Here is a 25,182-nt window from a genome sequence, read left to right as displayed (position 1 = left end):
TCTAGCCTATTCGTAATGGCGATACTTGTTGACGTTTCTTGATAATTGGCTGATTCTGGTCTCCTTTGAGGCGCAATTACTCCACAATTGATCACTTCCGCTTTTTGTTATAATCTGGGAATTGTAATACAAAGTGATTTTGCCTCCAATCAAAGGACAAGCTTCTGGGAAGAGACAGCACAGCCATTCCTAACTAAAGAGAAAAACACTTTGATAATAGGCAAGTTCTTGGCCTTTTGTCATCTTGGGATTTCTCGCAGGAAGACCTACGTTTCTTCAAGTGTGTGGACAGGAAGAACGTCATCAGTACATCAAGGTCCTACAATTGCTAGCAGAGTTTTGTGTCGTTCAAGAATGGTGGGTTATAGCAATGTCTTAGGTCAAGCAGGGGGGGGGGCACTTGTTTTCCGTAGGCTAGTTGACGAAGCAGGTGCACACGTGGAAAGTCGTGACTTTCCGTAGGGTAGAGGGGTAAGGTACCTGTTGCCAGGTGCAAGTTTTAGTGACCAAGGGGCCTCTACAACCTTGAATGGCAAAAAGGGTCGCAGCATTTTGGGAATCGCTGGTAATTGGCCTGTACCTCCTGGCTGATTGAGAGGCTTTTTGTGTGCTGCTCCCCTATCCAAGACCTATTGGGTGTTCAATGACATGTTTCTGCACCACTGAGACAACTTAGGTCTGAAGGCCTTTCCTCCATTCGTGCCAGTTCATCGACTGACCAAACAACTATTCATCTCGTCAGGTCTCGGACGAGCCAGAGGCTTCCAACTATTCCCATGCCAAGTGGTATCTGATCTACTGTCTCTTTTCAACCGGGTTCCTAGAGGGAGAGGTACCCTCCTTATCCCACTTATATGTTAGTTGTACCGTCAGATGGCCCCCACAGCTGTTTTTTCAGGAAAAGTGGGCCATCATTATAAGATTGATGTTGTCAGAAGCTTCCTTCTGATAGCGGATCGTGGACTTCCTCCTCTACCTGCGCGGATAGAAGCTCGTCTCGATCTAGGCTGTGAAAGGCTATTGCTTGGCTGTGAGCCGAATATTTCGACCGAAGCGTATGGAACTTCGAGCAGTCTTGCTTAACATGAAAAGGCCTTGGCACCTAGAGTGGACGGGAACCATATCCTCAAGGATTTTTCATTTTAGGATCTGGTAAAGTCATCTGACAGGATTCTTGTCCTCAAGACTGTCTTTGTCAGCCTTTGCACTGGTCTAGAGTGCTTCGTTGTCTTAACAGGTCAGCCACTTGAAGGTCAGGGGATCAGTCTCATTTGACATCATCTCTGACTGTGGCGAAGACTTGGAGGTCTTTGTTTTTTTATTCTTTATTGTTATGTTAGTCGAATACAGAAAGGGTGATCTGGTATGCTTGTCAAATATTCCCTGTTTAAAGTGCAATAGTTGTCATATTTACATATTCAACAGTTAATGCTTATAGTTTTTTGGTGTCTTTAGTGCCATTGGATCTTTCCTTCCTTTACTATAAGTTTCAATGTATTCTGTTGTCACTTCACTTGACCTGGAAGTTGGTTTTCATATTCTTACGTATACTGGAACCATGGCTTGATTTCAGCTGAACTTGGCACAAAATGTAATTAGGTATAGTATAATAAATTAAATATCAAAAGGAGACTACTGTATGCTCTGCTTGAAGGAGAGAGAAGTAGAAAAAACCATATAGGATCTTTTAAAATCTGTAGGGCTACTGGCCCAGATATAACGCTAGTCAAATAGTTCAGAGTTTATTATAAACCAATGTAAAGAAAATCTTGGACTAGAGTTTGTCGAGTGGGGTCAGTTTTGTTTACAGGCTATCTTTAGAAGTCATACATACATATACCAAGGCACTTCCCCCAATTTTGGGTATTAGCCAATATCAACAAATGAAACAAAAACAAAAAGGGGACCTCTACTCTCTACGTTCCTCCTAGCCTGACAAGGGACTCATCCGAGTTCAGCTGGTACTGCTAGGGTGCCACAGCCCACCCTCCCCCGTTATCCGCCACAGATGAAGCTTCATAATGCTGAATCCCTTACTGTTGTTTCCTCCGCGGTCATCTAAGGCACCGGAGGAAGCAGCAGGGCCTACCGGAACTGTGTCACAATCGCTCGCCATTCATTCCTATTTCTAGCACGCTCTCTTGCCTCTCTCACATCTATCCTCCTATCACCCAGAGCTTTCTTCACTCCATCCATCCACCCAAACCTTGGCCTTCCTCTTGTACTTCTCCCATCAACTCTTGCATTCATCACCACCTTTAGCAGACAGCCATTTTCCATTCTCTCAACATGGCCAAACCACCTCAACAGATTCATATCCACTCTAGCTGCTAACTCATTTCTTACCCCCGTTCTCACCCTCACCACTTTGTTCCTAACCCTATCTACTCGAGATTCACCAGTCATACTCCTTAGACACTTCATCTCAAACACATTCAATTTCTGTCTCTCCATCACTTTCATTCCCCACAACTCCAATCCATACATCATAGTTGGTACAATCACTTTCTCATACAGAACTCTTTACATTCATGCCCAACCCTTCATCTTTTACTACTCCCTTAACTGCCCCCAACACTTTGCAACCTTCATTCACTCCCTGACGTACATCTGCTTCCACTCCACCATTTGCTGCAACAACAGACCCCAAGTATTTAAACTGATCCACCTCCTCAAGTAACTCTCCATTCAACATGACATTCAACCTTACACCATCTTCCCTTCTGGTACATCTCATAACCTTACTCTTACCCACATTAACTCTCAACTTCCTTCTCTCACACGCCCTTCCAAATTCTGTCACTAATCGGCCAAGCTTCTCTTCTGTGTCTGCAACCAGTACAGTATCATCCGCAAACAACAACTGATTTACCTCCCATTCATGGTCATTCTCGTCGACCAGTTTTAATCCTCGTCTAAGCACTCGAGCATTCACCTCTCTCACCACTCCATCAACATACAAGTTAAACAACCACGGCGACATCACACATCCCTGTCTCAGCCCCACTCTCACCGGAAACCAATCACTCACTTCATTTCTTATCCTAACACATGCTTTACTACCTTTGTAGAAACTTTTCACTGCTTGCAACAACCTTTCACCAACTCCATATAACCTCATCACATTCCACATTGCTTCCCTATCAACTCTATTATACGCTTTCCCCAGATCCATAAACGCAACATACACCTCCTTACCTTTAGAAGTCATGCTAGTGCTAAAATAGGTCTCTAAAGTTTCACTTATGAATGAGTATAGAAGAAAAGTTTTATCCTAAACTTGCAATTGGGACAAGGTCACCTAGGCAAGAAGCAAGGACCACAGTCTATGTTTGAAGATTTAAAGGTTGATCATGAATGGCAGAGGCAAGGGATAGTGACAATGCCATATAGACTGATCATTTATTATTATTATTATTATTATTATTACTACTATCCAAGCTACAACCCTAGTTGGAAAAGCAAGATGCTATAAGCCCAGGGGCTCCAACAAGGAAAAATAGCCCAGTGAGGAAAGGAAATAAGGAAATAAATAAATGAAGAGAACAAATTAACAATAAATCATTCTAAAAAAAAGTAACAACGTCAAAACAGACATGTCATATATAAACTATTAACAACATCAACAAAAAAGCATTTGCTCCAACTTTGAACTTTTGAAGTTCTACTGATTCAACTACCCGATTAGGAAGATCATTCCACAACTTGGTCACAGCTGGAATAAAACTTCTAGAGTACTGCGTAGTATTGATCAGTGCCAAAGCCGCCTCTCCACCCAGGGAGGACCAGGCAATGGCTGCTGATGACTCTGTAGGTAAACCTGTAGGCTTCCCCCAAACCCTCCATCCTTAGCTCACAATGAATGTATACATTGCAGGCACTACTATAGTCCATTGCTTTTAGCGATGCAGATTTGCACCGACTCGCAGCGGTGCCCTTTTAGCTCGGGAAAAGTTTCCTGATCGTTGATTGGTTAGAATTATCTCGTCCAACCAATCAGCGATCAGAAAACTTTTCCGAGCTAAAAGGGCACCGCTGCGAGTCGGTGCAAATCTGCATCGCTAAAAGAAATTGACTATAGAAACTCAAGAGCTTGAGTGGGTCTTGAACTCCCGTCCAACAGATAAACCTGTAGGGACGTTTGCAACAGGCTACTCCAAACCTGAACGAAAGCATTATTACATTCATTGCTATCACTTGAATATTTCTCCATTACATGTGCTGCTTCCTCCGGTGCCTTAGATGACCACGGAGGTAGCAGCAATAGGGGATTCAGCATTAGGAAGCTTCATCATCGGTGGATAATGTGGGAGGGTGGGCTGTGACACCCTAGCAGTACCAGCTGAACTCGGTTGAGTCCCTTGTTAGGCTGGGAGGAACGTAGGGAGTAGAGGTCCCCTTTTTGTTTTTGTTTCTTGATGCCGGCTACCCCCCAAAATTGGGGGAAGTGCCTTGGTATATGTATGTATGTATGTACATGTGTTGGTTGGTTTGACATTGGCCTGGTCTGGAAAGTAATTTTCCCCAAATATTTACCTCCGCCAACGAAATTGGAAGGAGGTTATGTTTTCGCCACTTTGTTTATGAACAGCTTCTTGGCCACGATTTCAATCGTAGAGTAATGAAACTTGCAGGTATTAACCCTTTCGCCCCCAAAGGATGTACCGGTTATTTGCATGTTTTTGATAACTTTATGAGAAACTTCAGGCATTTTCCAAAAGAATGAGACCAACCTGACCTCTCTATGACAAAAATTAAAGCTGTTAGAGCAATTTAAAAAAAAAATATAGCAAAATGTGCTCGAAATTTAACCTTATGGTGGGGGTAAAAGGGTTAACTTATGTAAATAGCTGGAAAGGATTACATTTTGGTCTAGGTCAAAGTTCACTGTCAAGCAAAATGCCCAATTCACATAATCAGCCATAAGTTTGGACATCGTTATCCCTGAGACTTCAAACTTGGTCGTATTTGAGCGTGTGAAAATCCATGCCAATTAATTCATGTCACGGTCGAGAAATGAACTGCCGTGGCGGAGGTCTGCGCTCTACCGAGTACCCCTCTAGTTTTTTAATCCTTTACATTAATTTATTGTTTTTTTCTGAATGCTAATTTCGTTCTATCATTGCAGGGCGGCTTTGCAAGATGTTACGAATTAGTAGACTTAACTACCAAAGAGATCTTTGCTGGCAAGATTGTGGCTAAGTCCCTCCTCCTGAAGCCTCATCAGAAGGACAAGATGGCCCAAGAGATATCTATTCACCGGAACCTGAAGCACAAACACGTCGTCGGGTTCCATGGGTTTTTCGAGGACTCTGATAACGTCTATATAATTCTGGAACTCTGTCGTAGACGGGTGAGTAGATTTTTGTATCTGCCTTTTCATTAGGATTTTGTTTTGTTCTTCTTGACTTGAATTGTGAATATATCTAAAGATGTAAGATTTCGAGTTTGTAATAAGCTTTGGTGAGATTGTCGCATTGACTGGTGTAAGGAAGGACTATTTTTGAGTTTCATATCCTCGTCAGATTTTGTTAGTTATCAAAACACACATCGTCACCCTCATAAACTAACTGCCTAAGTCATTTTCTCCACTTGTTGGGAAATCAAAAAGAAACCTCATTTCCTAATTCTTTATATCATTGTCTTGAGTTTCAATTCACAAATTCTTAATAGAAGAATTTGTTAATTGAAGCTCGCCACAATGATATAAAGAATTAGGAAATGAGGTTTTCTTTTTTATTTCCCAACAAGTGGAGAAAATGACTTAGGCAGTTAGTTTATGAGGGTGACGATATGTTTTAATTTCCTTATGAATTTTTAATGTAAAGTTTACACAGAACTCTCTAATGAATTGTTTATTTTTTGCATTAATCTTTTTAAAGATAAGCGATTTAATCTTGCATAATTAGGAGTAAGTACCTATAACTTGCTATATGTAATTGCATGGCCTTGTAAATGATCAAATTCACATAAGATCCGACCATACTGCAATGATTTAAAAATAAATGTATTACATTTCCCCTCTGTCATTGAAGATAAATTAGTTTCTCGTTCTTTAGACTTCCGAGACAAATATATAGATGTTTACTTCTCTGTTTATGAGACTTTACCTATTTTATTTCCAGTCTTTGATGGAGCTCCACAAACGTCGTAAAGCGGTGACAGAACCGGAAGCCCGTTATTTTCTCAAACAGATCCTTCTGGGTGTCAAGCACTTGCACGACAGGCAGGTCATTCACAGAGATCTCAAGCTCGGCAACTTATTTTTAAATGACGAGATGGAGCTCAAGATTGGGGACTTTGGTTTGGCAACTAGAGTTGATTATGAAGGAGAAAGAAAAAGGTAAAGTTATGGTTTTAAGTTTATCTCTGTTAACCCTTTTACCCCCAATGGACGTACTGGTACGTTTCACAAAACTCGTCCCTTTACCCCCATGGACGCAAATGTACGTCCTTGCAAAATAATGCTATTTACATTTTCATATTTTTGATAACTTTATGAGAAACTTCAGGCATTTTCCAAAAGAATGAGACTAACCTGACCTCTCTATGACGAAAATTAAGGCTGTTAGAGCAATTTAAAAAAATATACTGCGAAATGTGCTTGAAAAAAAAGCCTGCGGGTTTAGGGTTGGAACGTTCTAAATAACTTGGGGGTAAATGGGTCAAGTTTAGATCCCAGAAAGGCTATATATACAGATCAAGGTCTGCTATTTAATGTATAAAAATGTTGCCCAAACAATTAATTTTAAAAAATATTTCCTTTTCAGAACGTTATGTGGCACCCCCAACTACATCGCCCCAGAAATTTTGTGTAAAAAGGGACATAGTTATGAAGTTGATGTTTGGTCCTTAGGTTGTATATTGTAAGTATTGCTAAAAGATGATCCTGTACTATATTTCATACTAGTTACTCAATTCTAGGGGTTTTGATTGCCTTAGGTCTTTTGTTGTTTTATAGCTGCTGAGAGTTGCATGGACACTATGGGGTCAATATTCTAGCTCCTCTTTTATATTGTCATTGTTTCTTATTATACATACATACATATACCAAGGCACTTCCCCCAATTTTGGGGGGTAGCCGACATCAACAAATGAAACAAAAACAAAAAGGGGACCTCTAATCTTTATGTTCCTACAGCCTAACAAGGGACTTTGTCGATGTCTCGCAGGATGTAGATACTGGAGAGGGGGTTCCCAGCCCCCTCGTCCCGTCCCTTTTAGTCGCCTCTTATGACACGCAGGGATAACGTTGGCGCTATTCTAATTTTTTTTTTTTTATATGCCCCCGCATATTTGAAGCTATCTTTTAAATTAACATGTTACTTTTAACTGCAAGTATACTGGAGGCTAATGTTTGTATGTTTAATTTTCATAATCTAAGAACACTTTTTTTTATTATGGCTTTTTTATTGTCTGGGATGAATAGAAGCAAGAGAAGAATTATTCAATTTATGAAGGAGTCTTTCTTCTAAGTAAATGATAGAACAAAAGATATACAGGAAAATTGTGGGAGTACGCTCTATAGATATAATTTCAAAGCCGACAGGGATTGCCAGAATCCGTTATTTCTCAAATGGACATTTATACCTCATTGGGGTCTGGGAAATCTCTTGAAGGTTACAAATTTTTTTTTATTAATACCAGCTAAGTTACAAACTTAGTTGGAAAACCAGGATGCTATAAGCCCTATAGGGGCTCCAACAGGGAAAATAGCCCATTGAGGAAAAGAAATAAGGAAACAGAATATTGCATCTGAATGTACTGTACTCTCAAGCAATAGGCCTCGAACTCAAGACTTAAGACCATGTTATAAAGGCTATGCACTACCCAAGACTAGAGAACATTGGTTTGATTTTGGAGTGTCCTCATAGAAGAGCTGCTTACCATAGCTAAAGTCTCTTCTACTTTTACCTTGTGGAAAGTAGCCACTGAGAAATTACAATGCAATAGTTAACCCCTCTAGTCTAAGAATTGTTTTGTTAGCTTAGTGTTGTCATGTGTATGAGGAAAGAGGAGAATGTATAAAGAATAGCCAAGGGTATTCAAACAATTGTTCTCTAGTCTTGGGTAGTGCCATAGCCTCTGTACCATGGCCTTCCACTGCCTTGAGTTAGAGATCTCTTGCTTGAGGGTACACTTGGGCACACTATTCTATCTTGTCTCTTCCTCTTGTTATTTTCAAGTTTTTATAGTTTATACATGAAAGATTTATTGTAATGTTATTATTGCTCTTAAACTTCTATTAGGTTTTTCCTTATTTCCTTTCCTCACTGGGCTATTTTCCCTGTTGGAGCTCTTGGGCTTATAGCATACTGCTTTTCCAACTAGGGTTGTAGCTTGGCAAGTAATAATAATAATGTGTAAGCAAAGCAAAGGTAAAATTGACTGAGAGAGGTCCATTGTAGCTATATCTGCCTGTCAAAGGACCCAATAACTAGCGGTAGTCCCAGGACAACGGCGAGTATGCTCCATCGCACAATCACAAACCACTAGACACAGTCTCGACAAGAGAGTGAGAACACTAAAAGCACCAAGGAATTAAAGCCAAAGCTCACAGTTCAACCACTAAGCACGAGTAGGAGCGCACAACGGACCATGTGGTAACCACGTGGCCGCAAGACACAACGGGTCGTACTGAGATCAGAGGAGCGTCGGGATGATAACACGACGCGACCAGAGAACTTACTGAAGCTTACGACCCGAGAGAGCATGCGGCCTACCTTGGTTTGCCCTCAGGGCACGTTTTCCTCCGCTAGGCCTACCATTATAGAAAATGGGAGTAGGGTAAACTACACAAAACTCTGGTCGTTTGAGAGGAGGTTCCAGGTAACTCCTAAGAAAGTGTTTCTCGGTAAGTATGTTAGGAAAAATACAAATTACTAATAATTTGTGATATCGTAAGATTTTTCTGCGGTCCTGTCGCAGCTAACCGTTGAACTATTTCCAGGTACACTTTGTTAGTTGGTAAGCCACCCTTTGAAACTCAGACCTTGAAGGACACATACATGAGAATCAAGAAGAACGAATACCACGTTCCGTCGAGAGTAGGACCCCTCGCTAGGACCCTCATCACAAAGCTGCTTCAGGGTGATCCTTCGAAGAGGCCGAATGTAGATTCCATTATCAGTGATGACTTCATGACAATGGGTAAGACTTTGAAACTTACTCTTTTTTTTTTTATTATTATTATTATTATTATTATTATTATTATTATTATTATTATTAGGTGAATGATGGGTAAGGTAGTTTGGTGTTAGATTTCCCTAGAATTAATTTTGGGCATTTGCTGAGTTTGAAAGAATAATTTAGTTGTGAGGATTGATTTCAAAATACTTTTATAAAGAATTTGTACATACCGTTATGTTCATTACACCTCTGTGTCCGTGTAAAGATTTAAATTTGGCTTGATTAACAGTAGGCAAAATATACAAGAAATAAGATTAGAATCAAAGTAAAACTACCAACATTTACATATTTTTTTAGGTTAATATTAAAACTTTAAAAAAAAAAAAAAAGCCCCGAGTAGTTTAGTGTAAATAAAATAACGATATTTCTAACAATATATTGAGGGAAATGTTTAAGTACAGTACTGTCATAGAATAATAAAGAAATAAGTATGAGAAAAATCTCTTTACTGCAAGTCTCATAGTTTCTTCTAATTCCAGGTTACATTCCGACGCGTCTTCCTACTTCCTGCCTCACCATGGCTCCTAGATTTGATTCGAGGTGTACTGTAGTTGCAACCAGAAGGCCCCTAGTTGAGATCAATGCCAAGGGTAAGTGTCCTGTGTAACTATCCAGGAGGGATAATCGGTAATTTATTTATTTAATTTTTTTTTTTTTTTTTTTTATACTCGAGCTCATTTCTTACTGTAGTAGATGCCGTTTTTTTATTTTTTTTATTTTTCTCCTCGAGCTCATTTCTCACTGTAGTAGATGCTTTTTTTTTTTTTTTTTTTTTTTTTTTTTTTATATATATATATATATATAATACTCGAGCTCATTTCTTACCGTAGTAGATGCTTTTTTTTTTTTTTACTTGAGCTCGTTTCTTACTGTAGTAGATGCCGGTTTTTTTTTTTTTTTTTTTTTTTTTTTTTTTTTTTTTTTTTATATATATATATATATATACTCGAGCTCATTTCTTACTGTAGTAGATGCCGTTACAGGTTTTGCGATTATTTGAGGCTGATGAAGGCAAAGTCATTGGAGTTTTGAATCCATATATTTTTTCCTAAATCATTGTTATCTTATCAGTAGTTTTTTATCAACTGCTGTTCTCATTTCTTACTGTAGTAGATGACGTTACAAGTTTTGCGATTATTCCAGGCTGATGAAGGCAAAGTCATTGGAGTTTTGAATCCATATATTTTTTCCTAAATCATTGTTATCTTATCAGTAGTTTTTTATCAACTGCTGTTCTCATTTCTTACTGTAGTAGATGCCGTTACAGGTTTTGCGATTATTTGAGGCTGGTGAAGGCAAAGTCATTGGAGTTTTAAATCCATATATTTTTTCCTAAATCATTATCTTATCAGTATTTTTTTATCAACTGCTGTTCTATGTTCCATTGTACATTTATTTTCATAAATTCCTGTACACTTCACGATAAGCTTAGGAGACTTCTTGACAGCTGTGTGTTGTAGGTAAAGCTGTATTTAGTTAAAGAGAAACTGTTGGTAACCATCTATTCATCTACCAAGGCCCTTTCCCTAAAAGGGGACTTTTCTACTCTTTGCTCCTCCCAGCATGACGAGGGTTTCAGCAGAGTTTGGTTGGTACTGCTAGGATGCCTAAGTCCAATCTTCCCCCGTTATCCACCACAAATGGATCTTCGTATGCCAAGTCTTTTACTCCTGTTACCACAGCGGTTGCCAAGGAGACCGGAGGAAGCCTGCCATGCCATGTATTCCTATTTCTGTGATACGCTTTTGCCTCCATCACATTTATCCTTCTAACACCTAGAGCTTTCTTCTTTCCATTCATTCATCCACCCAAACCTTGGCCTTCCTCTTGTACTTCTTCCTTCCAATCTTGCACTCATCACCTTCAGCAGACTGCCATTGTCTAGTCTCTCTACATGGCTAAACCACCTCAATCATTCATATCCACTTTGACAGCTACATCATTTCTTGCACCCGTTCTCATTCTCGATCCTAACCCTATCTAACTGAGATAAACCAGCCATATTCTTCAAATGCTTTATCTCAAATGCATTCAATTTCTGTCTCTCCGTCACTTTCATTCCCCACAACTCCGATCCATACATCACAGTTGGTACAATCACATTCTCATACAGAACTCTTTACATTCATGCCTAACCCTCTATTCTTTACCACTCTCTTCACTGCCCCTAACACTTTACATCCTTCATTCACTCTGATGTACTTCTGCTTCCACTCCACCATTTGCAACAACAACAGACCTCAAGTACTTATACTGGTATACTTCCTCATGTAACTCTACATGCAACATGACATTCTATCTAGCACCATCCTCTCTTCTCGTGCATCTCGTAACCCTGCTCTTACCCACATTAACTCTCAACTTCCTTCTCTCACACACCTTTCCAGACTCTTACCAATTGACCCAGCTTCTCCTCCGATTCTGCAACCAATACAGTATCATCTGCAAATAACAACTGATTCACCTCTCTTACAACTCCATCAACAAACAAATTGAACAACCATGGGGACGTCAGGTATCCCTCTCTCGGCCCCACTTTCACTGGAAACCACTCACTCACTTCATTTCCTATCGTGACACCCACTTTACTGCCTATATGGGCACACTTCACTGCTTGCTACGTCCTTCTACCAATTCTATATAACATCACATTCCATTTCGCTTCTCTTGTAATCTCTATCTCATTCTCATTTCCCATCACTGGCACCTCAACACCTGCAACTGCAATTATATCTGCCTCCCTATTATCCTCAACATTCAGCAACCTTTCAAAATATTCAGCCCACCTTTTCCTTGCCGCCTCTTCTTTTAACAACCTTTTATTTTCATTTTTCACTGTTTCTTCAATTCTTGATCCACTCTTCCTTACTCTCATAACTTCTTTCCAAAACTACTACTTATTCTCTTCATATGAACGAACCAATCCCTGACCACACCTGCAATCAGCCGTTCTCTTTGCCTTAGATACCTTACGTTTTACTTCCACATTTTTCTCTCTATATCTTTCATACTTCTCTACACTATTATTCTGCAGCCATTCTTCCAATGCCCTCTTTTTCTCTTCCACTTTTATCTTCTTATCCTTCATTCCGCCATTCACAACCTTTCCTCATGCTGCCTCCAATAGTTCTCTTGCCACACATCACTTGCAATCTCAACAAAATTTTCTTTTACCAACTTCTACTCCTCCTCTAGATTACCAGTTTCTCTTACTTTCAACCCTGTCAAATGCCCCTCACAAATTTTCTTGATATTCATTTTTACTGCTGGTTTTTCCAACTCTTCAACCTTCACTACCTCCCTTTTATATCCCCTTGACTATTTTTCCATTCTTTTTTTGCAACTAATTTCCCTTCAACCAAAAAATTATCAGACCTGCTGTTAGCCATACCCCTAAACATGTGCACATCTTTCAATCCTCCAAACATCCTTCTTGTTATCAGCACGTAGTCTATTAATGCCCTCTCTACCACTCTTCTGTTTGCTACTCTTACCCAGGTATACATACATACATATACCAAGGCACTTCCCCCAATTTTGGGGGGTAGCCGACATCAACAAATGAAACAAAAACAAAAGGGGACCTCTACTCTCTACATTCCTCCAGCCTAACAAGGGACTCAACCGAGTTCAGATGGTACTGCTAGGGTGCCACAGCCCACCCTCCCACATTTTTCTTTTTGAAAAAACTACAAATTCTCACCAGTTCTTGTTCAGCACACACATCTACCAGTCTCTCATCACTCATTTTCACGTGGTATGCCATACTTCTCCAGCGCCTACACAAGCATTTAAGTCGCCCATCATAACTACATAATTCATTTTACCCAGTCTTACTACACTACTTAATTCATTCCGCTCTTCTTTACTGCCTGTAGATCAGTTGCTGAACTTGTAAACATATCAAAAACATTTTTATTAAGTGTGTGTAGAGCTGTTAAGTATATGATGATACTTTTTCATACAGCACTTGCGATTAATAAAAATGCTTTTGATCACTCGTTTATAAGACCAGTAACTGTTTTACAGGTAGGATTGCAAAGTTTCTCTTTTGATAAACTGTTGCCTACTACAATATACAGTTGTTAGACCTTCCTGTAAAGTGTATTATTATTATTATTATTATTGCTACTAGTTTGAAAAAAACAAGATGATATAAGCCCAAGGGCTCCAACAGAAACAAGAGCACAGCGAGGAAAGGAAATGTGTAATACGTGGAAGAGTACCCTCAAGAAAGCGAACTCTAACCTAAGACAGTGGAAGACCATATTACAGAGTCTGTGGCACTACCTAAGACTAGAGAACAATGGTTTGATATTAGTGTGTCCTAGTAGAGTTACTTACTATGGTAGAATTATTGAAGCAAGTACAATTTAGTCTGAACATTGTTTAAGATTGGTTAAGCAAACCCATAGCCAAAGTTGCCTTGCGAGTAAACAACACAAAGTAAAACTAGGTAGGTATATAGGTAATTTTAACAGTCTTGCCTTCTCCATAATGATAAGGTTCAGCGCTACAAAAGTATTCCAGAAGCTTTATTCCTGCTGTGACCAGATTTTGGAATGATCTTCCTAATCGTGTAGTTGAATCTGTCGAACTAAAGAAGTTCAAAACAAATATTTGTAGTGGAACAGATTGACATCTTTTTTCTGCTCAGTTATGTTATTACTGGTCTTGAAATATTTTATGTTATTAATTAATTTTCAATATTAAACTTACCCGGTGATCATATAGCTGTCAGCTCTGCTGCCCGACAGAAAAACCTAAGGACGAAATACGCCAGCGATCGCTATACAGGTGGGGGTGTACATCAACAGCGCCATCTGTCGAGCAAGTACTCCATGTCAACACAGAACCAATTTTCTCTCTGTCGTGCCACCGGCAAGACCTACTAAATACGCTGTTGTTTTCTGGATTGATTTTCACGTTATTTGGTGAAGTATTCATTTCTGGTTATTAGCTATCGCTGTGCAGAAGTTATCTTCAATACTTCCTTGCATTCTTTTATTGGATTTTGGATTATTTGTTGACGACTTGGATAGATTTTGAATTCCCCCCTTTGACTAATTCAAGATGTCTGACCCTTCTCAAGTCCCCAAGTACAGGAAGTGTAGCGCTAGGGACTGTTCAAGGCGTCTTCCGAAGGCCTCTATCGATCCGCACACCGTTTGTTCCAATTGTAGGGGTAAAGCCTGTCAATTGGAAGATCGATGTGAGGAATGCGTTGGGCTTTCGGAATTCGATTTTCAAGAATTCCTGAAATATGCACGTAGGCTAGAGAAGGATAGGATCAGGAGGAGTTCGTCTCGCTCAATTGATTTTTCCTCTCCCCATGCCCCACAACCTATTCCTTCCCCTGTAGTGGTTGCACCCGACCCCCCTGCTAGCTCTCATCAACCTTCGATGGCAGATATGATGCGTGCCATCCAGGCTCTAGGTGAGAGAGTCGAGTCATTGGCGAATGACCGCAATCAACTCATGGCTGACGTCAGGGAGTTGAAAGTTAAAAGTGCAGTGGGAAGTGAAGTGAGTGTTAGTGCAGTGAAAAGAGCTCTTAAGTACTATTTGAGGCGTACTAAACCATTACGTGGACAGTCAGAAGCTTTATGGTGCGCCATTAAGAAACCTTCTTTACCTATGTCGAAGAATGCAGTTTCTTATTATATCAGACTTTTGATTCGAGAAGCTCATTCCCATCTGAATGAGGAGGACCATGCTTTGCTGAAGGTAAGGACACATGAAGTTAGAGCTGTCGCAACTTCAGTGGCCTTCAAACAAAACAGATCTCTGCAGAGTGTAATGGATGCAACCTATTGGAGAAGCAAGTCAGTGTTCGCATCATTTTACCTTAAAGATGTCCAGTCTCTTTACGAGAACTGCTACACCCTGGGACCATTCGTAGCAGCGAGTGCAGTAGTGGGTGAGGGCTCAACCACTACATTCCCCTAATCCCATAACCTTTTTAATCTTTCTCTTGAAATGTTTTTTATTGTTGTTTTTGGGTTGTCCGGAAGGCTAAGAAGCCTTTCGCATCCTGGTTGATTTGGCGGGTGGTCAAATTCTTTCTTGAGAAGCGCCTAGATTAGAGGTTTTGATGAGGTCCTTTAGTATGGGTTGCAACCCTTCATACTTCAGCTCCTATGAGTCGCTCAGCATCCTATGAGGATCGCGAGGCTCAGTAAGGAAGACGTACTTAAAAAGGCAGAGTAATTGTTCAAGTCGACTTCCTTACCAAGTACTTATTAATTTTATGTTTGTTATTTTGAATAACTGCTAAAATGAAATACGAAATACTTAGCTCTTAATGTTAACATATATGCTGGTCTCTACCCACCCCCCTGGGTGTGAATCAGCTATATGATCACCGGGTAAGTTTAATATTGAAAAATGTTATTTTCATTAGTAAAATAAATTTTTGAATATACTTACCCGGTGATCATAAATTAAAGGACCCACCCTTCCTCCCCAATAGAGACCCAGTGGGCCGAGGAGAAAATTGGTTCTGTGTTGACATGGAGTACTTGAGTACCTGCTCGACAGATGGCGCTGTTGATGTACACCCCCACCTGTATAGCGATCGCTGGCGTATTTCGTCCTTAGGTTTTTCTGTCGGGCAGCAGAGCTGACAGCTATATGATCACCGGGTAAGTATATTCAAAAATTTATTTTACTAATGAAAATAACATTTCTCATATAAAGTTTACTTGTTTCCTTCTCTCGTTGGAGCCCTAGACCTTGTAGGGATTTTGCTTAGCTAGTATTAATAGTAGTAATAATAGGTTCTCCTACATCCTTTGTGAGTGAAGAGGGCATTCAGTGCTGACCGACTGCGTGAGTATACGGCTCCTGCCTCAAATGCTCGTTGATAACCTTGAGTAATCAAATATCTGCATAATGTAGCCTTTAAAAGAAGATTTTTTTAATTGAATCAAATGAAATTAATAACGAATAGCAGAAGTAGAGGAAAGATAAAGTTATTTAAATTGATTAAAGCTGTTAGTTTTTTATCCCTTTTACCCCCAGGCTCTTTGGAAATTTCCAACCCTTAACCCCCAAGGGGTTATTTTTTCCCCAGCACATTTTGCAGTATATATTTTTTAAATTGCTCTAACAGCCTTAATTTTCATCATAGAGAGGTCAGGTTGGTCTCATTCTCTTGGAAAATGCCTGAATTTTCTCAAAAAAAATATAAAAAATATGAAAAAAAAAATGTAAAAAACAGTTTTTTGCAAGGACGTACCGGTACGTCCATGGGGGTAAAGGGATGAGTTTTGTGAAACGTACCAGTACGTCCTTTGGGGGGTAAAAGGGTTAAACAAAGAGAAGTAGAGCGTGCTAATATGAAATCCACAAGCCGACGTAAGACCTCCTCCAAGTTCTGTTGCACGTGTGGTTGTTATATTCTTGATTACTCTTCTGTTCCTTTTGTGATTGTGGTGTCGGTTGCTTTTATTGCCTTTGTCGATATTGAAGATTTTGCAATGGATATGTATTCGCATCTCTCTTCGTTTATTTATTAGTTTGTGAGCAACTTTACCCCAAAACTGCTGTACCGATTTCAACCAAACCTAGTAGTTATGTTGGGGATGACCCAAGAATGGATCTGTATAATTTTGGATAAAGTACATCGAAGTACAAGTACGCAGTAGTACTTTGAAAATGATCGCAATGTGAAGTAGATGACAAATATTTTATTTTTTGTATGTGAACAACATTATGCAGAAACTACTTAGCCCATTTCAATAAAACTTGGGGGACAAGTAGTGTATGGTCCAGGGGCAAATCTATTAGATTTAGAAGAAAATATATCTAAGTATGAGTATGCAGTTAACCCTTTTACCCCCAGGCTTTTTGGAAATTTCCAACCCTTGTCCCAGCACATTTTGCAGTATATTATTTTTAAATTGCTCTAACAGCCTTAATTTTTGTCATAGAGAGGTCAGGTTGGTCTCATTCTCTCGGAAAATGCCTGAATTTTCTCAAAAAATTATAAAAAATATGAAAAAAAAAATTTTATAGCATTTTTTTGCAAGGACGAACCGGTACGTCCATGGGGGTAAAGGGATGGCTTTTGTGAAACGTACCAGTACGTCCTTTGGGGGTAAAAGGGTTGAGAGCAAAATAACACTGCTTGGCATCCTCTATTAATTGGCCCTCTAGTTCTTACTGTTTTTAACTATTTTATTACCATCTTACTATCCTGTATAGATACTAAATATACATTCAAGGTTCTGTAGATAGGCTTTCTTTTATCTGCTGGTTAATGACACCTTCTGTTCCAGAAGGATCGCCAATGAAGAACAAGGAGGCAGTGAAGAAGGGAGATGCCACACCATCTAAAAACGGCTTGAACAATCAGAACGGGAACCAGCCCTCCGATCAGCAGGCAAACGCAGGCGTCCAGCAGCAGAGAATGGAGGAACCCACCGATTGCTATCTCAGGGACTTGTACACTCAGGTTACTGCCGTGGTTTCCTCAAAGCCGGATGAACGGGAAAGTACCAACGAAGGTGAGAATGTGGGCATTTCTTTATACTAAATGGTGAATACGTAGAACAGACTTTTTCAGCGGATGTAGTGAATAGTAACATGGGAAACAAATTCAAGGTTGAGACAAGATCGTGAAAACCTTCTAGACGTTTAAACTAATTTGCTCTACCTGAGACCAAATAGTCTTTTCGGATGGACTTAAAAGCCTTTGAGACATCCAAAATTCATTGTAACTCATCGTGTAAAGGTAGAACAGATTTATCAAAAATATTTGAATTGGATATATTTAAAATACTAGATGAAGCTTACAATGCTCGACAGATTTACGGATATCAATCGTAGGTTGAATTCATGCAATTGAGGGTCAAGTTTACAATTACAAACTTAATAGGTTCCAAGCTGTTAGTAAGTCCAATTTTGTCCAATTTTGCCCTGGGGTATGCTTCACCTAACTTGCGTGTCTGATTTTCAGCTGCGAAATTCTTAACTATTGGTCTGTTTTATATTGCAAGTGTTGTCTTGCTTACTGCATTGCATTATATAATATTTTATTACAGCATTTCATTATGGAGTTTTGCTACAACATCTGAGATTAATGATTTCAAATGGAGTCGTGTTTGTAAATTGAGGACCTTCGACACAATACTCGATGCCGCAAAAATTTACTTTGCGTTTATTTACAGATGAATGCGAGGATCCAGCAGCTGTGCCGATGATATGGGTCAGCAGGTGGGTGGACTACAGTGACAAATACGGCCTCGGCTACCAGCTCTGCGACGACTCCATCGGCGTACTCTTCAACGATTTCTCGAAACTCCTGCTTCTTGATGACGGAGAGTAAGTCTGGTCCTAACTTTATTTTTTAACATATTTTGTTGTTTTTATTTGTGAATGAAGAATTCAGCATCTATTGATTTTAGAGTAGTTTAAAGCTGTGGTAGCTTACCATTCTCATAAAAATTTTTTTTATCTTTATTCTAAATGACTTAAAAAATACCAAGATGCAAATATAAGTCTTTTAATTACTGGGAGGGTGGGCTGTGGCACCCTAGCAGTACCAGCTGAACTCGGTTGAGTCCCTTGTTGGGCTGGGAGGAATGTAGAGAGTAGAGGCCCCCCCCCCCCCCCCTTTTTTTTTTTTTTTTTTTTTTTTTTTTTTTTTTGTCAGCTACCCCCCAAAATTGGGGGAAGTGCCTTGGTATATGTATGTATTCAATTACTGATGATTTTCTCTTAATGTTTTGATGGATTTTACGTTTGTGACTGTATCAGTCGTCTATGCAAGTCTACCAGATGAAAAGACTTATTGATGGGTTCTAGGTTGTATTTTGTAGCTATCTCAAAGATTCACAGGCTACTGAAGGGAGCAAACTCGGAGGAGAAGCTTTGGTCGATTAGTGACATAGTTTGGGAGGGTGTGTGAGAGAAGGAAGTTAATAGTTAACCCTTTTACCCCCAAAGGACGTACTGGTACATTTCACAAAACTCATCCCTTTACCCCCATGGACGTACCAGTACGTCCCTGCAAAAAAATGCTATAAAATTTGTTTTTTCATATTTTTTATAATTTTTTGAGAAAATTCAGGCATTTTCCAAGAGAATGAGACCAACCTGACCTCTCTATGAAAAAATTAAGGCTTTTAGAGCAATTTAAAAATATATACTGTACTGCAAAATGTGCTTGAATAAAAAATAACCCCCTGGGGGTTAAGGGTTGGAAATTTCCAAATAGCCTGGGGGTAAAAGGGTTAATAGTTAATGTGGGTAAGAGTAAGGTTATGAGATGTACGAGAAGGTAAGGTGGTGCGAGGTTGAATGTTATATTGAATGGAGAGTTAATTAAGGAAGTAGATCGTTTAAGTACTTAGTGTCTGTTGGTGCAGCCAATGGAGGAGTGGAAGTAGATATACATCAGAAAGTGGATGAAAGGTGTAATGTGTTTGGGGCATTGAAGGGAGTGGTAAAGAATAGAGGGTTAAGCATGAATTATTATTAATTGCTAAGCTACAACCCTAGTTGGAAAAGCACACTGCTATAAGCCCAGGGGCTCCAACAGGGAAAATAGCCCTGTGAGGAAAGGAAATAAGGAAAAATAAAATATTCTAAGAAGAGTAACAACATTAAAATAAATATCTCCTATGTAAACTATATACACTAACAAAACAAGAGGAAGTGAAATTAGATAGAATAGTGTGCCCGAGTGTACCCTCAAGCAAGAGAAATGTAACCCAAGGCAGTGGAAGACCATAGTACAGAGGCTATGGCACTATCCAAGACTAGAGAACAATGGTTTGATTTTGGAGTGTCCTTCTCCTAGAAGAGCTGCTTACCATAGCTAAAGAGTCGCTTCTACCCTTGCCAAGAGGAAAGTGGCCACTGAACAATTACAGTGCAGTAGCCCCTTGGGTGAAGAAGAATTGTTTGGTAATCTTAATGTTGTCAGGTGTATGAGGACAGAGAAGAATATGTAAAGAATATGCCAGACTATTCGATGTGCGTGTTGTAGGCAAATGGGAAAATGAGCCGTAACCAGAGAAAAGGATCCAATGTTGTACTGTCTGGCCAGTCAAAAAGACCCCATAACTCTCTAGCGGTAGTATCTCAAAGGGTGGTTGGTGCCCTGTCCAACCTACTACCTATAAAGAGTTAGGTATGAGAAAGTGAATGTACCAACTGTGATGTATGGATCGTAGTTGTTGGGAATGAAAGTTACGGAGAGACAGAAATTGAATGTGTTTGAGATGAAGTGCCCGAGGTGTATGGCTGGTGCATCTTGGTTAGATAGGGTTAGGAACGAAGTAGAGAGGGTGAGAACGTGTGTAAAAAATGATTTGGCAGCTAGAGTGGATATAATGTGTTGAGGTGGTTTGGCCATACAGAGAGAATTGAAAGTGGCTGTCTGCTGAAGAAGGTGATGAATGCAAGACTGGATGGGAGAGGTACAAGAGGAAGGCCAAGGTTTGGGTGGATGGATGGATTGAAGAAAGCTCTAGGTGATAGGAGGATAGATGTGAGAGGCTAAAGGGCATTCTAGAAATAGGTATAGTTGGCGAGCGATTGTGACACGGTTCCGATAGGCCCTGCTACTTCCTCCGGTCGCCTTGGTGACCACTGACGTAGCAGCGGTAGGGGATTCAGCGTATGAAACTTGTTTGTGACACCCTTGCAATATCGAGCAAACTGCTGAATCCCTTGTCAGGCTGGGAGGAGCGTAGAGAGGAAAAGTCCCCTTTGGTTACTTTTTTGGATGTTGGCTACATCCCAAAATTGGGAGAGGTGCCTTGGTAAATAGATAGACAGAAGGGAGTCCAATTTTAAGAAAAACGATTCTTCCGGTATTACTATAGTTTTGAGTATTTGACCTTTAATTTTTTACCTCTGCCAACAAAGTTGTAAGTAGATTATGTTTTACCCTCTGTTTGTTCGTTTGTGAACATCTTCCTGGCCACAATTTTAATTGAAGAGTAATGAAACTTGCAGGAATTAACTTGTAATGTAAAAAGCTGGAAATTATTAAATTTTGGAAGGTCAGGGTCACAGTCAAGCAAAAAGCCCAATTCACGTAATCGGCTGTAAGTCTGGAGATAGTTGTCACTGAGACTTCAAAATTGGTTAATATTTGAGTGTATGAAAATCCATGCCAAATAATGCGTGCTAAAGACACTGTCGAATAATAAGCTGCTGCGGCGGAGGTCCACTTTTCTGAGTGCCCCTCTAGTTTTGGGTGTTTGCCCTTTTATTTCATAAAGTTGTCAGATTTTTCAGTTTAATGCAATAGATATTACATCTTTTTTTGAGTGTTGAACTGCTAACAATTGGATCTTGACTGCTTTGAGGGTATCGTTTCTATATAGAAGCTGAATGTGATTTAATGTTCCCTGAACCATTTTTGTTAATGTACAGTATTGTTGAAGGTTACGGCAAAACAAAATCTGACCGTAATTTCTTCAACCTGCATATTCATAAGGCGTATAGGCGAGAGGTTGGCTCTAAATTAGACAGTAGCAAGTCAAAACCGGGGCTGATTTATAGCATTGCTTTGACGCCATATTTTGTTGTAATCAATAATGCAGTAGCTTTAGTGAACGACACCTCGTAGTAACGGGGGATTTTGGGAAGGGAGAAGTCTAATTGGAAGGGAACCTCTGGTAGTGGTATCACTCGCCCCAGTTTTAATACCGACACCCTTTAGGGGTGAGCGAGCTGGATATATTCCTGGCATTCCATGCAACTTTTTTATCTGGTATATTTAGCAGTATTTATACCTTTTAAATGGTGCTTTAAGGAGCATTTCACTGGGCGACACAGGTTCCTCGCCCAGAAATAGATTTTTCCTTCGTCAAAATCCCTTTTGTAGCCTTGCTCTGACCACAGTATGTTGTAATCAATTCGATTAATGCTTGTATGATGCAGATGTATTGATAGACAAAAGATTAGATATAACTTAAGGATAAGAAATACACTACCTTCATACGCAACTTTCTTTCGTTTCTGCAGCAACATCCACTACATCGAGCGCACGGGAGCGGAACACTACCACCAGCTGAAGAACTACCCCTCGTCCCTCGACAAGAAGGTCACGCTGTTGAGGTACTTCCGTAACTACATGAACGAGCACCTCCTGAAGGCAGCAGCGGCCATGTGCCCCAGGGAAGGAGACGACCTCGCCCGTATCCCGTCCCTGAGGACGTACTTCAGAACAAGATCGGCCATTATCCTTCATCTTACGAATGGAACGCTGCAGGTATGTTATGATAGTTATTAACCCTTTTACCCCCAGGCTCTTTGGAAATTTCCAACCCTTAACCCCCAAGGGGTTATTTTTTTCCCAGCACATTTTTCAGTATATTTGTTTCAAATTGCTCTAACAGCCTTAATTTTAGTCATAGAGAGGTCAGGTTGGTCTCATTCTCTTGGAAAATGCCTGAATTTTTCAAAAAATTATCAAATATGAAAAAAAAAAAAATTTAATAGCATTTTTTTGCAAGGACGTACCGGTACGTCCATGGGGGTAAAGGGATGAGTTTTGTGAAACGTACCAGTACGTCCTTTGGGGGTAAAAGGGTTAAATGATTAAGGTTTAGAAGTGCTTAGGAATAGGAGGTACAGCGACGATGCCCTAGAGATGGACTACAGTATATACATATGATCAGCACCCAAGCCCCTCCATCCAAGTTAGGACATGGAGGGGCTAGGCAATAGCTGCTGATGACTCGGGAAGGTAGACCTACAAGGCTCTCTCAAGCTCGCAAGGATGGAGAGGTTGCAGGCAATAATTATTATTATTACTAGCCAAGCTCTATGACCCTAGTTGGTAAAGCAGGATGCCATAAACCCAAGGGCTCCAACAGGGAAAAGAGCCAAGTGTGGAAAGGACACAAAGAAATAAACTATATGAGAAGTAATTAACAATTAAAGTAAAATCTTTTAAGAACAGTAACAATATTGAAACAGATCTCATGATGGAGAAGACCTGACTATTAGAATTAACTGCATACCTAGTATTATGAAAAGGATGGAACTGTCCGGGAAGATCTGAACGTAAAGGTTGGTCAGAATTATGAAAAATCTTATGCCATGCATAAGGAACTGTTTGAACGACTGTACCAGAACTTAATATCTAGATCAGGAATAAAAAACCTGATCAGACTGTAAGTTCATGTTCAACAAATTAAGATGAGAATCAGCAGCTGAAAACCAGACCGGAGAACAATACTTGAAACAAGGTACACTGAAGGAATTTAAACTACTTTAGAATAGATTGATCACCGAAAATCTTGTAAGACTCGGTAAGCCAATTTCTTGTGCAATTAAAGAAGACACACCTAATGTGTTTCTCAAAAGTGAATTTGCTGTTAAGAATCACACGAAAGATTTTAAGTCTTACAGAGTTAAAAAAAACATTAGCAATGCTTTAAGGTCTGGATGTTGAGGAGCAACTGTCCTCAACCTACTTGCAATCATACTTCGAGTTTTGTTAGAATTCAACTTCATGCCCCATAACTTGCACCATGCACTGTTTTTAGCTAGATCTCTTATTAAGGGATTCAGCAACCCCAGATCTACATTCAGGAGGTGGAATTGATGCAGTGTGTGTAGCATCATCTGCTTATACAACAAGCTTGTTTTCTAGGCAAAATCACATGTGTATATAGTATGAAAACTAGTGGGCCATGAACACTACCCTGAGGAACACCAGATTTCACATACCTATACTCTTTGATGCCTATCAACAGCAACTTAGCGATCTATTATTTAAAAAAGAACTTCAATAATGATGCTGAGAAACAACCCACCCACTTCCAGCTGTTTGAGTTTGAAAACAAGTAGCTCGTAATTAACACCGTCAAAGGTAGCACTAAAGTCAAAGCCAGTCTTACAAACTTCCTGACCACAATCAAGGGATTTCTGTACAGCATTGGAGATTGTAATAAGGGCACCACGTGCTCCATGGTCTTTAACGAAAGTCAAATTGTAAACTAGGGAACAGATGATTACTTTTAGCAAACATATTTTGATATTCAAAAACTAAGTATGGAAATTGGGTGGTAATCAATTGGATTTGAGCTACCACAAACACATTTACATAGTGGAGTAACATTACCAATTCTCCAGCAAGTGCTAAAAGCTGCTCCTCTTGCTAACTTGCACAAAATAACAACTCACTTTGTAGATAAGGAATCTGCAGTCTCTATAAAAAAACAAAGGAAAAATATCATTTGGATCTGCACCTCCATAAGCATCATGGTCCATCAAGAGAGCTTTAATTTCACGAGAACACAAAGCTAAACTAGTTAATTTACATACATACATATACCAAGGCACTTCCCCCAATTCTGGGGGGTAGCCGACATCAACAAAGAAACAAAAACAAAAAGGGGACCTCTACTCTCTACGTTCCTCCCAGCCTAACAAGGGTCTCAGCCGAGTTCAGCTGGTACTGCTATGGTGTCAGCCCACCCTCCCACATTATCCACCACAGATGAAGCTTCATAATGCTGAATCCCCTACTGCTGGTACCTCCGCGGTCATCTAAGGCATCGGAGGCAAAACAAGAATGAGGAAGATCAAGTTTCTTATTACTCTGTTTACAGTCAAAGACATCAGCCAAAAGGGTTGCTTTTTCCTTTGGACAGTGACAGCCATCTGGTTCAAGTAAAAGAGGAACTGTTGCATCTTCTGGAAACTATTGAACTTGAGGGAGAGACTAACCCCAAGTCTTCCTAAATGTTCAAGTTCAGTTAGCTGTAAAGCATTCCTGCAACCCTTTTGTAAGTCATCATTACTATGAGAAACTGCAAAGGCTTTATGTACACCAACTTATGTTCAATTTTTCCGATACACCTGCTACTTGAACCTTTATTTTCGTAGGCTTCCAATGCCTTCTCAAGGTTCTTAAATGTCACTTTTAATCTTATATACAACAGCTATTTTATGGAGTAGCACTGGACAGTATACTGAAGCTGATACCTTCTTGATACTTTACTTCTTTTTACAATAAAC

At 39.8% G+C, this 25,182-nt stretch overlaps 1 protein-coding gene across 2 annotated transcripts in view; it reads left to right on the top strand.

Annotated features, from left to right (window-relative positions):
• Nucleotides 1-25,182, top strand: part of LOC137626452 (serine/threonine-protein kinase PLK1-like) — a 38,927-nt gene that overhangs the window by 8,644 nt on the left and 5,101 nt on the right. The window contains exons 2-9 of one of the 2 annotated variants that reach the window (XM_068357452.1): nt 5,129-5,353; nt 6,126-6,343; nt 6,771-6,866; nt 8,951-9,150; nt 9,669-9,779; nt 17,475-17,699; nt 18,363-18,516; nt 22,177-22,423. In XM_068357452.1, coding sequence (XP_068213553.1) covers nt 5,129-5,353; nt 6,126-6,343; nt 6,771-6,866; nt 8,951-9,150; nt 9,669-9,779; nt 17,475-17,699; nt 18,363-18,516; nt 22,177-22,423 — 1,476 coding nt within the window. Of the gene's footprint in view, nt 1-5,128; nt 5,354-6,125; nt 6,344-6,770; nt 6,867-8,950; nt 9,151-9,668; nt 9,780-17,471; nt 17,700-18,362; nt 18,517-22,176; nt 22,424-25,182 lie in introns of both variants that reach the window. The other variant, XM_068357451.1, reaches the window with a different exon arrangement.

The sequence above is a fragment of the Palaemon carinicauda genome, chromosome 34 (assembly GCF_036898095.1).
Source record: "Palaemon carinicauda isolate YSFRI2023 chromosome 34, ASM3689809v2, whole genome shotgun sequence".
Classification (NCBI taxonomy): Eukaryota; Metazoa; Arthropoda; class Malacostraca; order Decapoda; family Palaemonidae; genus Palaemon; species Palaemon carinicauda.
This window is presented reverse-complemented; position numbering and strand designations above follow the sequence as displayed.